We start from the raw sequence: 13291 nt of genomic DNA, 5'->3' as shown, positions 1-13291 counted from the left end.
AGAGGGCCCCGGTTCGGATCCCACATATGAGGGCCAGTGACACTGCCCTCTACAGCTAAGATGCTGAACAACAGCTCGACCTGGAGCTGGACTGCTGTGGGTCGCAGGCGACAGCATAGGCTGCAGTCCCCTGCTGCAGTGGGCTGCCATAAGCTACCACGTGTAGCCGGCAGCCAGCGTGAGCAACTAGCAGCCGCAGTGAGTGGCCGTCCAGAGGCCGGCGACTGATCTGCCTCGCCCTGGAAGAGCGCAATGATGGTGCCAACTTGGGCCAGTGAACCAACATCCTCCACAACTAGACTGAAGAACAAAGCAAAAGCAACTTGTCTGTTCCTTTTCCCGGATTCCCCAGTGCTGTTCCCCTCCCCCAATTCCCCAATAAAATCTTAAAAAAAAAAAAAATCTATCCTGAGATTCTTTACATGGGAGCTGACTTCCAAAAACAAAAGCAGAAACTACCTGACCTCTTAAGGTCTAGGCCCAGAACGGGCCCAGCATCACCTCCGCTACATTCTTTTGGTCAAAGCAGGTCACATGGTCAGTCCTGATTCAAGAGGAGGAGAAATAGACCCCAACTTTTGATGGGGAGAGTACCATGCCCTTACTAGGAAGGGAGAAATTGTTGCTATCTTTTGCAGATTCCACCACAGAATACCTTCAGTATCTTAGTTGTTTTAAGCAAGGGCACCCCACCTTAATTCTTTTCCTAGGGCTTAATGAGACATCTCCAATTTCTTCAGTATCTCCCAGCCCTCAAGACTTAGGACTCTGTCCTTAATTAGCCATATACATATATATGTGTCCTGCTGTCTGATCTCTGTGATGGATGTGCATCCCATTATCCAATTTTAACTGGAAAGCCCACAGAGGAAGAGAACAAGTCATCTTCAGCATTTCTTTCAGCACCTGGTACAGAGTTGAACTCAGCGCTGTCATGACTATCTAGCGACAAGACAGTGTTAGAGACCTTTGTGGAAGAGAATGTAGATACGGAAAGAGAAAGAGGAGCCTGAGGGTTCTGAGATTCCATGCAGTCTGGCTAAAGAATTCCTACTTTCTAAATGGTTTTCCAATATGGAGAAGCTCAAACAGATGGATACTTATGCACGAGGATCCACACATTTATTTAGACCAGTCCAAACCAGACGCTGTGCTGGAGCTCCTTAAGAATGTCGCCACAGTCAGGCTTCCTGGAGGCACAGAAAAGACAGAATTTGTTGTGGCCCTAACAGCGAACAGCCAGAGCATATCCAGGGTGCCGAGGCAATCCCTCTTCACGGTCCCTGGGCCCTGTGCTATGAATTCTCTACTTACCCTGCTTCATTGCTGGGCAGTGGCTGGGAGAAAAGTAAAAGGACAATTAACACTAACAAGGCTAACATTAACTCAACGTACGTAATCTTGACAGGGAATTGAGGGGATGGTGAGAGAACTGTCTTTGCAAGCCAACTGGCAAAGAGAGCTCTCCTGAGAAACCTGTACTTTTAACACATCCCTTAGGGTTTCCATTTGCTGTTTATCAATGATAGGCATAAATAAATGGCTTCTGGGATTGAATGCATTCTCAATTTTTATCAGCCAGGAGTTGTAAGTCAGAGGAGACATTGGGCAGCAGTTTTCTTTAATTCTCTCATGAGCTGCTTTTCCACTTCACTCGTCAGTTTGTACACAACATTTCTACTATGAATGAAGGTGCTATCAAGTTCTAAACAATGATTTGAGTTGCCCTTTGCCAGTAATGTGCTGCTTTGAACCACATGCCCAAATGTTCAATTATTACTGACATGTAACGATAATGATGGTTTTCTTCTTTTGGAGGGGAAGGAATCCATAAACAAATCTGTTTCTCACCATGCTGATAATACTGAGACAGAAACACTTAATTGACAAGAGCAGCTTCCTGTCTCCTTTTCCATGCTGCCACCACGTGGTGGTGGTGACTCCTCCATCCTCCACTCCTGATGGTTCCCTTGACATCTCTTCTTACAGCACCTGCCTCCCTCCCTCCCTCCCCCAGAAACCCCTTACAATTAGGTAGATGCTGTCGCTCTTCTTCAGGGGACCATTAGGTTTAATTTCTGTCGTGAACTTGAGGAGTACAGACAAGTAGAAGATGTGAAAAAATAGACTTCATCTATGGTAAATTCCCTCCATTGGGATGATAGTATTAGTTTACAAAAAAAAGTGGTTAAAAGAAAAGTTGTCACCAGTGAATGCATGGTTGAAATGCTCAGGAATACAGGAATACACATGTGTCTCAACAGCACTAGCTGTAAACATGAAATACTCCATTCAGACACCCTGTTTCTCTTTCCTTACCTTCATCAGAGTTGCCCATGCCTCTTACGGAGCCTCATTCAGGAGCTGCAAGAATTCAGACATTTCTCAATGTTAATATCTTCAGAAACCTCTGGGAAATCTTTCAGAGTACTGGGGAGGGATGTACTTCTCTGGTTTTTTGGGAGTCCATGGTACTAACAAGGGGTCTGTCTGTGCATAGGAAAGAATAGGACAGGTAATGACCCATTCACCCCTGATTCCTGCTCCACATCCTTAGAGAGGCCTGCTGTGTGTCAGAGACTGGGCTCAGTACTGGGGGATGGGGGGCACACAGGCGAATAATACAGTCCCTGCCCTCACAGTGCTCATACATTACTGGGGAAACAGGTCAGTAGATAGACAATTATAAAAACAATGTGCTAAAATGCAGTGATGGAGATCTGAACAAGGTGACAGGATTGGATAAAGGAATGAGTATTTTAAAAGAGGTAGAGAAGATGTGCAATATTTTCTTTTCACAAACCAGAGGGCAAAGTCCTCTGGTTTGTCTGAAAGCCCAACAAACAGCTGCATCTTTCCTGGACTGACTCAGAAGAAGACTGTATAATTGAAAGAAAAACCATCTGGGTAAGGACTAGGAGACTTGGGCTCTTTCCACCATAGTGCCAGCTTCTCACTTAACCAACACTAGAAATCTTGGGTGAACCAATCACCTCCCTGTGCTTCAGGTTTCTCCTTTGCAACATGGAAATAGCAATTCTTCCTGTATTAAAGAATTGCAATGGAAAGAAATGAGATAGTGGATAAGAAAAATGGCACCTCAAATACATCCTGATGGTGACAGAGATAAGAAGGCCTAAAGGGGGAAGCAAACCAAGCCCTTCTCCATGTAGGCTTGTGTCTCTGCCCCTACTCTCCCCTCTTTGGAGACAGGGAATGCCTGCACCCTAAGGCACGGATTTGCCCTTACCTTTCACATCCACACGACAGTCCACAGATGCCTCCCCCAGGGTGTTCACCGCCTTGCAGGTGTAGATGCCTGCATCAAAGGGACCAGGCTTGCGAATTTGTAGTGAGCAGATTCCCAGGCATGTGAGAGCTCTGTACTTGGGGTCGCCTTGGATATCTATGTTGTTCTTTAGCCAAATGATCTTTGGCTGGAAGATAAAGATGAGGGGGCAGCAGGGGTTGTTAAGAACCAATTGTTATTTGTGTGCTTAGTCTCTGAGACTCTTTGTCTACAAGGCTTGGGGACATGCCAGCCAGAGAAGCAGGGGGAGTAGGGTGCTTTAAGAACAGATGGTTCAAGGATCTAGAAGAGATAATGGCCTTCTGGATAGCTCTCCATCCTTTATATTTGGGAAGGGGTTCCACTTTCAGTACCTTCAACAGCCTCTATGCTCCTTGTTTTGGTTGAAAAGAACACCTGGAACCTTGTTTCATTCATCAAGTATTCCTGACTAGAAGAAAGGCAGTAACTTCTGTTCCACCCACTCAAGCAGCCCCTTCATGGATCAGAAGCACTGGGCGTCAGGATCTCCTCTTTTTTGTATATACATTGTCCCACTGTTCTAGTCCCACTGTTGGTTTGAAAGTCACTCCCGTCCCCTCTGGTTAGAAAGTAGTTTTTAGAATGGGATTATTGATACTCTCTTCCTGAGATGTTATCCCCACGTAGTTTGGTCCAGGACTAATTCATACAAGGTACTTGATAAAGGTTGTTAGTGGTGTTTTATGCCTTGCGTGGAGTACAGTGGCTAGATTGTTAAGGGTTGTGGCTAAAGACTCAACTCCAGGCAGCTCGCATGTGTTGGGGCCCTGATCAAATGAGGCATGAGGAAGGGGAGTGAGTAAGGAGAAATCAACGGAACTCCATCACCCCTGCCAGAGAGATAACTTTGAAGCTCATGCCCAGTTGCCAGCCAGTCAGAACAAGACATCTTCATATATGAGGAACAGACACTAAAGGAAAACTGGGAACATTATCTACATCAGCCTGTCTTGGACTCCAAGTGCCCTGACTATTTCTACATAACCTGCTGTGGAAGAGGCAGATGATGGTGATGGCAACAAACATTTTGGTTAGAATGCTTTTCAACATAGCTAAGGTTAGAGCAGGAGCAGGAAGCAGCATGGTGCAGCCACCCCCCAGAACTCCCTGCTCACCTTGGGAAAGGCACGGACACTGCAGAAGAGCTGGGTGTCATAGCCAGTGACTGTAGTGCAGTTTGCCAGAGGCTGGGTGAACTTTGGGGCTTCAGAGAAATCTCGCTGGGCAAACCCCTTGGTCTTGTAAACAGTAGCTGAGGGGACCAAGAAGGGCCACACGGTAGTGTCTGAGATCCCATCCCCCTTCAACTCTTTATCCTTAGCTCTTCCCAGTTCAGGGTCTCCGTGCCTTACCTGCTTTCTGGATGTGGGCAAGGTCGGCAGTGATGGGGGCTGTCTCACTGAGCCCACATTGGTTCTCAGCAAAAACTCGAAATGCATAGGAGTTGCCAACGATGAGATCAGAGACTATGCAGCTGGTGCGGTGATAATGCTCTAGCACCGTGAACCACAGCTTCAGGGTCCCAAGAAGATGCCGTGAATGAGACACCTGTTTTGTGAACTCAATCCACCTTAGCCCACCATGTGGAGCTACCAGAGCTCCATTCCAGAATGTACTATGCCTCCGTCCCTCCCTCCTAGCTGGGCCTCACCCCAGATTTTGTGTCAGCCTTCTGCAGCATGTATCCCAGGAGTGCCGCATTGCCCGTGTCTCGGGGAGGTGTCCACTCCAGGGTAGCATTGGAGCCCCAAACGTCCACCAATTTGATACTCTGAGGAGGTCCTGGCCTCTCTGAAAGGATCAAGCATGGCAGTGGGCATGGTACAACTCGCATGTGTGGAAATCACTTCAGGAGTGCCCCCTCCCCCTTCTCTGCTCAGCCACCCCCCCTTCACACACCACTGCGTCCCACACCGTAACTTCCCCAGCTCTCTGCGTTGGCCCCTTTTCAGCCTGGAGAGGGAGCCTCTGAAGACCACTCCATCTTCTACTCCCCACACTGTACCGATCACCATGATGTTAATGGTGGCAGTGGCCTCCAGGCCACCCAGCTGCACACTGAGCTGGTAGTGACCCGAATCTGCACGCTGGGCTTCTCGGATGAAGAGGATGGAGTCCCGTTCCCCATTCCGCACGCTTACACGACTAGCATCCAAGGCACAGCCATTATGTGTCCAGATGGCTTGAGGTTTGGGTTTGCCCTGAGAAATAGGGATAAGGCTGTGAGCAGTCCCAAGAGGCCTCTTGATCTTCCACCCCAGTTCCACATGGTGACTTGACTCGCAGCTGCAAATTCCTTCAGTTAGAGGTTGATGGACTTTCTCAGGGGACTTCATCTTTTAGCAACAGCCTAAGGATCATGGAAAAAGGGGGATGGCTTTGAGTCTCCCACTCTCTAGGAATTTAAGTCATGGACAAGTAGGGCAGCTGGGACTAACAATAGCTGCTCAAGCTCCCGAGAGCCCTCCCACTGAAAGCTCCCAGACCTCTGCTGACTGAAGGGCATGGATTAGCCTTACCTCATCAAATGGGGCCTGACCTGACCCACCCTCAGGAGTATAGATTAGATGGAAGGGCCATTTGGCCTCAGACTTCTGGTGACATGGCTCCCTCCATTTAAGATCAGGATGACTGCCCCACTGTTAGCAGGACTCTTGGTATCTGTTTCCAAATCAAACCCTGTCCTGTTTTCAGCCAGAGACCCAGCATGGGGCTGACATGATCACCTGGAATGGGATTAGTAGGTTCACAGTATCTCCAACCTTCCGGATATAGGTCTGCCTCAGGGCCCGAGGTAGACAGATCTTGGGGTGCTCTGAGTGGTGGAAAGAGAGAAAACAGGGTGGTGAGCCGCCTGTGGAGGGAAGAGTAACACTCAGAGGGAGCGGGCACTGCATTCAGCTATGCTCCATGGACAAGTGACCCAGGCACCACTCCGCAAATGAAGTCCTCTCGTAGGGAATGGGAAGATTGCTTCCATCGTCTTGCTGGGATCGAGGGATGAGTAACCGGCTAAAGGATTCTCTGGAGCATTAAAGTCTTGGCAGGAAGAGCATTGGAGTGTGAGTCTGATACTTCTTTTAATTTTTAACTGTCAGCTCCCGACTTTCCATCAACTGAGATTTCTTTTTTTCTATTTGTGCACAGACCAGTCTGTGTGGTTTGTCTTTCCACCCATTTTCTACCTTTATCCTTAACAACACTCCTTTTATCAAGACCTCTTTCAGTGTTAGTCCTGACCTCCAAACATCAGCCCTGCTCCCACTTTGGTGCCAGACTCCAGGAGAAAGCTCTCCATTCCACAGGCAGGGCCAACAGCCTGGACCTACTAGGACAGCCCTGACGTCATTGCAGAGGGAGCTGGCATCTAGGTCCCTTCCTCTGCGTGGCTGCCCCGCTCGATGCCTGCTTGTGAAGGATCACTTCTTACAGCTTGTGAAGGATCACTTCTTACAACCAGAATCTGGGAAAGGTTAAATGGTCCACTGCTCACTTCCCCTTGATCTCCCAGGCATGTTCCAGTGAGAAGAGAGATTAGATCATGTTTATTGGCTTCCAGGATCAAAACAGGAGATGCTCAGGAAAGCGCTGAGTGAGGTTTGGAGAATGACCAGGTGTAATTCCTCGCCTGGCCTCAGGCTGCCTTGGCTGAGGAAATGCAAACATCTCACCTGGGTTCCCTTGGGGGCCTGGCTAAGATTGACACCATTTTCTAGCTTTATTGCATCTTCTGTCGCCTCCTTTCTCAGGCAGAGGCAGTCCCCTGCTGCTGTTGTCTTAAGGAATGTGACAGTGCCCCACCTGTCCCCAGTTCATTCCTAGCAGTTGGGAAAAACTCCACCCCATTACACAACTGCAGGAACGGGCACAACTGCTTGATAGTGGATTCCAAGCTTTTTGATAATCTCCATTTCCCTGTAAATACTTTCCTGAGCCTTCACCCCAGCGTATGTATGTTTATTTATACATTGAACTGTTTAAATATATACATTATATAATGCAGGATTTTGAATGGTGAAATTTAAAATAAAATAAATGGAGGTTCTGCTATGTTCTTCCGACATCTCAAATTGTTTAGAGACCAGGAACTTGACTCCCATAGTCCCCACCCCATTATGATCTCGAGATCACTTGGCCTTTGTAAATGAATATAAACACCCATATTCAGTGCATGCTGTCCATTTATCTAGTTTCCATTTTTGCTGTGTGGCTTATGTTTTCACCTGGGTAGTGCTGTCTTAGACTGTACCTCACCCCTGCCCAGACAAAAGCAGGAACTAAGGGATATGGGGCCTCCAGTGCTCTGAGGGCCCGTCCTGACTGTGTGGTCTGACCGCCTGAGTAGGAGCACTGCAGCCACGGAGCCCCAGGCAGCTGAATGACCCTGCTCTGCTTGCCCTCTGTTTGACTTTGGCGGTTTGGGAGGGGGGCGGGGCATGAAGAACAGAAGAAGTGTTTGTGTGATGTGTTCCTCTCCTGGGGCCATCTTGGCAAGCCACCAAGGAGTTGAGAACAGACGGATATGACTTAAGAGTTTTCTGAAAAAAGAGCGGCAATTGAAAAGGAGGGTCAAAACCTTGTCTTGTTGGGCTTGGTTCCCACTGTTGCGTGGGGAAATCGCCCTTCACACTTGCTGGTCAGAGGGCTGCAGAGAAGCCAGACTCTGCAGTCCCTTGCTCTGCCTACAGAATATCTGAGCTATGACGGGCCTTGATGAGCACCCAGCACAAGGAGAAGAGTGGAAGGAAAGGGCTCAGAGAGAGAAACAGATTTGCTAAGGTGTTACGGCTGGTTGTGAAGGACTCCTGCCTCCCCATCTAGGAATGTGTGTCTGAGGGACCCATTCTCTGAGCATCGCATACAGTCCACTCCCTTGTCCTCCAGTGTCCACCTGAGACTGGGCACCACAGTCAGGGCTCTAATGGTGACCTTGTTCCTGGAGGGGGATGGCAAAGCAGGGAAAGCAGAGGGACACGTTCAAGGATTGAAAAGGTTAAGGTGAGGAAAGGAGCCCAGGTTGTAATGCCTGGAAGACGTGCCCGGTGAGCCCTGCTCTGCTTAGACCTCAGGCAGGAAATGGGCTTCTGTAGACTGGAACATGCTGATGCATATATTTGTTCCCACTCAGTGTTTCTTTTGTTTCTTACAAAAATATCTTGGAAAATGTTAGCATTGTTTCACCTGAACTAAAGAAAACAAAGAAATAGGAACATAAGCTAAAATGGGGGATTTTACATGGAACATAAGCTAAAATGGGGGAATTAGGAGAAGGATGAGCAGAACGGCCCTGAGATGCACAGGGGACTCAAATGGGGGCAGAGAGACAGTGAAGAAAGGCTGACAGCTAGGATGGTGGTGTTTTCCTCCCTGGAGGCCTCCTGTCCCAGTTCTTGGCTTATAAGTGGGATTCCCTGACATGATGATGAATCGACAGGGGACAAACTTAAGTTACTAGAATGTTCTGACTGAGGATTCTGTAGGTGAAGATAAAGCTTTCAGCAGGTTCTGGGCCCTGGTGGGAGGACAGAGGATGGGCTTAAGGCTAAAGCAGCTGACAAAATGTGAAAGGTGGCAGAAGAGTGTTTGACAGCTCCAGGTGCCTGGGCAGCAGCAAGCCCTTTCCCAGCTCAACCCAGGCCTCGTCTGCCCAGCAACCGAGCAATCTGACCCTTTGCTGAGAATGTTAATAGGGGGACTCATTTGGGGCATCTCTTTTCACACGCCACAGTCCAGTGAGGTGTTAATTGTACTGACCTTGGAGAAGCACGGCTTTCTCCGCCTCAGATGCCAGAAGGGATGTGAACCACGTACTAGAGCCCGGAAGCAGAACCTAGATTTTCTAAGACCAGGTTTGAGACAGCCATAATTTGGTTTTCTCCCATTATAGAGTCCTGGGAAAGTCCTTTGAGAGCCACTGGCTTCCAAGCTGTGTCTTTCTTAGCGCTATATTTCTCTCAGAATGTTGTCTAATTCTTTCTTAGATATTACTAGAGAAGGAGACTACTTAAAAGTCCAAAGATCTCAACTCCTCTTGATTAGAAAATTCTTCGTAGTTCTACCCTATTTCATTCTGCTGAAGTTTATATGCGTTTTCTTATTCTGTGCTCATATCCCCTAGTAACTTCCTTTCACATGGTTAAAGACCTTCCTCCAGCAGCCCCCGAAGGGCTGGGTAGTTCAGATTGATGTTTTTAATTATAACCTGGACAGGGGAAAGACAAGATGGACACACATGAAGCGTGAAAGGGGGTGTGTATACTCATGCGTGTGTGTGTGAATGTATGTGAGCATGTGAGAGTGTATGTGTGTGTGTACGTGTGTGTGTGTATGAGTGTGTGAGTTTATGAGTGTGTGTGAGTGTATGTGTGTATGTACATGTGTGAGTGTGTGTGAGTGTATGAGTGTATGTGTGTGTTTGTGTGTGAGTGTATGTGAGTATGAGAGTGTATGTGTATGTACATGTGTGTGTATGAGTGTGTATGTGTGTGAGTGTATGAGTATGTGAGTGTATGTGTGTGAGTATATGTGAGCGTATGCATGTGTGTGTGAGAGAGTGTGTGTGTGCGTGTGTGTGCACGAGAGTACGTGAGTGAGACCCAGTATAAGCATGTGTGTGAGTGTATGAGTGTGTGTATGAATGTGTACGTATGTGTATGAGTGTATGTGTGTATGAGTGTGTATGTGTATGTGTGTGTGTGAGTATGTGAGTGTGTGTATGTGAGTGTATGTGCATGTGTGTGTGTGAGCGTGTGTGTTAGTGTGTGTGTAAGTGTATGCGTGTGTGTGTGTATGAGTATGTGAATGTATGTGTGTGAGTGTGTGTGAGTGTGTGTGTGAGTGTGTGTGTGAGAGTATGTGAGTATGTGAGACCCAGTATAAGCGTGTGTGTGAGTGAATGGTGACCAGAAGAAGATGAAAGCACAAGGTGAGCTGTGGCTTTCAAACAACCAGAGCTTTCCAGGGACCCGAAAAGCACAGCATTTCTTAGAGAGACATTAACAGATGCCTAGGATGTGGCCTTGGGCTCGCTCATCAGAAACCTGTCTGGAGAAGTGTGATGAGAAAGGCGTACAGTGACCTTGTGAAGGACAAAAGTGTCATCTCCTTAAAGATTGTGAAACTAAGTTCAGGAAAAAATAAAAGGACATAGAAGTAGACAGCCCTTCTCTGAGGAGAAGACTTGTCACCCCTCCCCTTGTACTCTTCCCTTCATGCTGATGGCTTTAGCCCTGCCTCCCTGTCGCTCTCTCCGATACTGCTCTAGTCATGATTCCCGGTGATTTGAACAGCTGTCCTTCCAGTCCCCGCAGGGTCTCACATCTGCCTGCCACTCCTCCAGTGATTTTGTCCTCCCCTACTTCACCCTGGTTCCTCGGTCATTCTCTAGACCAGGAGTCCGCAAACTTTTGAGACGGAAGAGCCGCCAGGGGTCAGCTAACTGTGGCTTGCAAGCTGCAGGCTCTGAAGTAAAATTGAAAATAAAAATAAAACTATCATAGTTTCATTTATAAAATTTGTAAAGGATATTATTTACATAATGGTGATTATGTAAAAATATATTTATGGCTCTCGAATAATTTTTAAATTGTTGTGAGGGACAGGGTTGGTTCTTTCAGGGGTTGGCAAACTTTTGAGACAGAATGTACCCAAAGAGCCACATGTGGCTCGCGAGCCGCAGTTTGTCGACTCCTGCTCTAGATCAATAGCCACAACCCCTGTATAACCTGAATTTCCAGCATCCCACTCTATGACAGATGGCTAATGGCCCACCAAACTTTACACGATCTCTTCCATTGTATAGTTATCACTGAGAAGGGGCTGCCCCCCTTGCCATCTGACTGTGAGACTAGTTCTTGCCAGTGATATGTGAGTAGAGATGATCAGAATCACTGCTGAGCCAAGGGCTTTAAGAAATTAGTTCTCTATTTCTCATTCCACTTCTGGTTGGCTGAGCCAGGCGCACTGGGGACACCCCAGGTGAGTGTCACAGAGCTGTTGGCTACGAAGTCTCAGCCAGGGGCAGCTGGGGCTGGGCGGCAGGGCTGCTGGCAGGAAAACCTGGGACTGGAAGGGGCACCCACCACTTCCTAGCTCCAAAATGCCTCTTTGCTGAGATGCTCACAGGGACCACCAGGGAGGGGAAGCCCAGTGCTTCCCCCAGAAGGGCTCTGCTTCTGTGGAACTTACACAGAGAGGCGGGGATTTCCCACGGGAGCCAGTGGGGGTGTTGGGTGGGCTCTGGACCCATGGCACTGCCGAGGGAGAGACAGAGTGTCATGGACTGTTCACTACCTAGCCTCCCAGTTGCTATAAGCTTTCATTTCCCTCTTCTGATCTAGATGGCCTCCATCTCACCTCTCATTCCCTTTCTGACTGGCAGGTCCTTTTAGTCTCTGTGACAGACATTTTTTACAGGTAAAAATATAAACAGGTCATTTTTAGTTACTGTAAAGTGCCAAAAACACCATTTACTGAATTGTTAGCTAAAAAGCAAAAACCCAGCAGACACTTGAGCAGCAAGTAAAGCTCCACCAAGGAAGGGGATGGGGGCTCCAACCGACAGTCCTCCATCCTCAGCACCCATCCCATGAAGTCGTGCAGCTCTGCACAAGCCTACAGAGTTGAGGTCAGGTGTACTGATATCCTCCCAACTCCCACCCTCCAGCCTCCCCACCCTCTCCACCCTCCCCACCCCCAGAGATCACCTTCTATAGGGGACAGGATCTGGGAAATGGGGCTCCTGGCCCCCTGTCGAGGTGAAGTCTGGGGTTCTTCAGCATTGCCTGGGCTGACGTCTTTCACCTCCAGTGCTGTGGCTGCCTCCATGCTGGGCCACCCGAGGCTGGGCTCCAGTCACAGGTTTTCACTTGTGGTGGTGAGGGAGGGGCTGAGCACTTGCTCTGCAGCCTCTCCAGGGGTCCCTGCCACAGGGTTATGTAATTGGGCTGACCTTTCCCCACCCAGCTACTCCCAGCAGAAGAGTTAATGCAGGGGCTAAGGGAAGACAGGGGGATCAGAGGGCAGCCCAGAATAGCCACAGGAGGGCTGAGGTGGCCCTGTTATCTTGGGAGTGAGATGACATCCCTCACCCAACACCAGGGAGGGAGTTAAGAGCTTGAGCTTCAAATAGCTTCCCCATGTCCCCCACTCACACACCATCCCAAGGGGGACTCTGGCTTCTGCTGGGAGGATTGGGTAACATTGCAACTCCTGACCTCCAGCTCATCCGACAGGGTGTTCAGGTCCAGAGGAAGGGGCCCCAGGATTAGCTGATTCACAGGCACACCTTTCACTGCTCTCTCTCTCTGCTCCCACATTCAGTGAGTTCATCCTGTCAACTTGACCTTTGCAGGGTGAATCCCCATTCTGTCCGCCTCCCGTTAGTGGCAGTGGAAGGTTTATTTGTGCTCTGGGGACACTACCAGGGCCCACTTCAGCTCTATCACCAACTAGCTGTGTGACTTGCAAACACATCACTGTCTCTCTTAGGTCTGTTTCCTTGTCTAAAAAATGGAGATAACCATAGGGCTGTTGTGAGGATTAAAAGGGGTCATCTGTGTAAAGTGCTTAGCAGAGTGCAGCCGACTAAGTGCTTGATAAATGTAAGCTATTTTTAGGTTAGACCAGCCTTGCCCCTTTGAAAGTTCCCTTGCCTATGAGATAAAAGTACTAAGAAAGTGAGACAGCAGTGGAGAAGGGAGGAGGGCCAGGGGCGTAAGGGTCAGAGGACCTGCGTGTGTCTTTTGGCTATACTGCGCACTCATTACTAGGTGACCCTGAGCAAATCACGCCCTTTGAACCTCAGGTCTTTGGTCTTTGAAACAAGGGACAACGCTGCCATGATTGTACTGAGGATAAAATGACAAAAAATATATAGGAAAGTGGCCAACCCACAGGTGTCAGTTACATACTAAAGGTCCTATATGATCTCCAGGTTTACCAAACCATCATTCTACAGAT

General features: G+C 48.4%; 1 protein-coding gene across 5 annotated transcripts; it reads right to left on the bottom strand.

Moving 5' to 3' along the window:
• Positions 1 to 1105: 1105 nt before the first annotated feature.
• On the bottom strand, positions 1106 to 12637 carry MYBPHL (myosin binding protein H like). 5 transcript variants are annotated; one of them, XM_019630596.1, is made up of 11 exons: positions 12547 to 12637; positions 12037 to 12197; positions 6058 to 6146; positions 5337 to 5532; positions 4983 to 5122; positions 4684 to 4879; positions 4447 to 4583; positions 3251 to 3437; positions 2320 to 2364; positions 1315 to 1337; positions 1106 to 1190 (listed from the first exon to the last, which is right to left on the bottom strand). In XM_019630596.1, the coding sequence occupies exons 2-9, from the start codon at positions 12155 to 12157 to the stop codon at positions 2354 to 2356; spliced, it is 1077 nt and encodes a 358-aa protein (XP_019486141.1). In that variant the 5' UTR covers positions 12158 to 12197; positions 12547 to 12637; the 3' UTR covers positions 1106 to 1190; positions 1315 to 1337; positions 2320 to 2353. The 5 variants fall into 5 exon arrangements, with proteins under 5 accessions (XP_019486141.1, XP_019486140.1, XP_019486143.1 ...); XM_019630595.1 differs by having other exon boundaries at positions 12037 to 12252; positions 12547 to 12607; XM_019630598.1 differs by lacking the exon at positions 12547 to 12637 and having other exon boundaries at positions 4684 to 4843; positions 12037 to 12344.
• Positions 12638 to 13291: the final 654 nt, after the last annotated feature.

The sequence above is a fragment of the Hipposideros armiger genome, unplaced genomic scaffold, assembly GCF_001890085.2.
Source record: "Hipposideros armiger isolate ML-2016 unplaced genomic scaffold, ASM189008v1 scaffold_924, whole genome shotgun sequence".
NCBI lineage: Eukaryota > Metazoa > Chordata > Mammalia > Chiroptera > Hipposideridae > Hipposideros > Hipposideros armiger.
The sequence above is the reverse complement of the archived record's forward strand: the minus strand, read 5'-3'. Positions and strand labels throughout refer to the sequence as shown.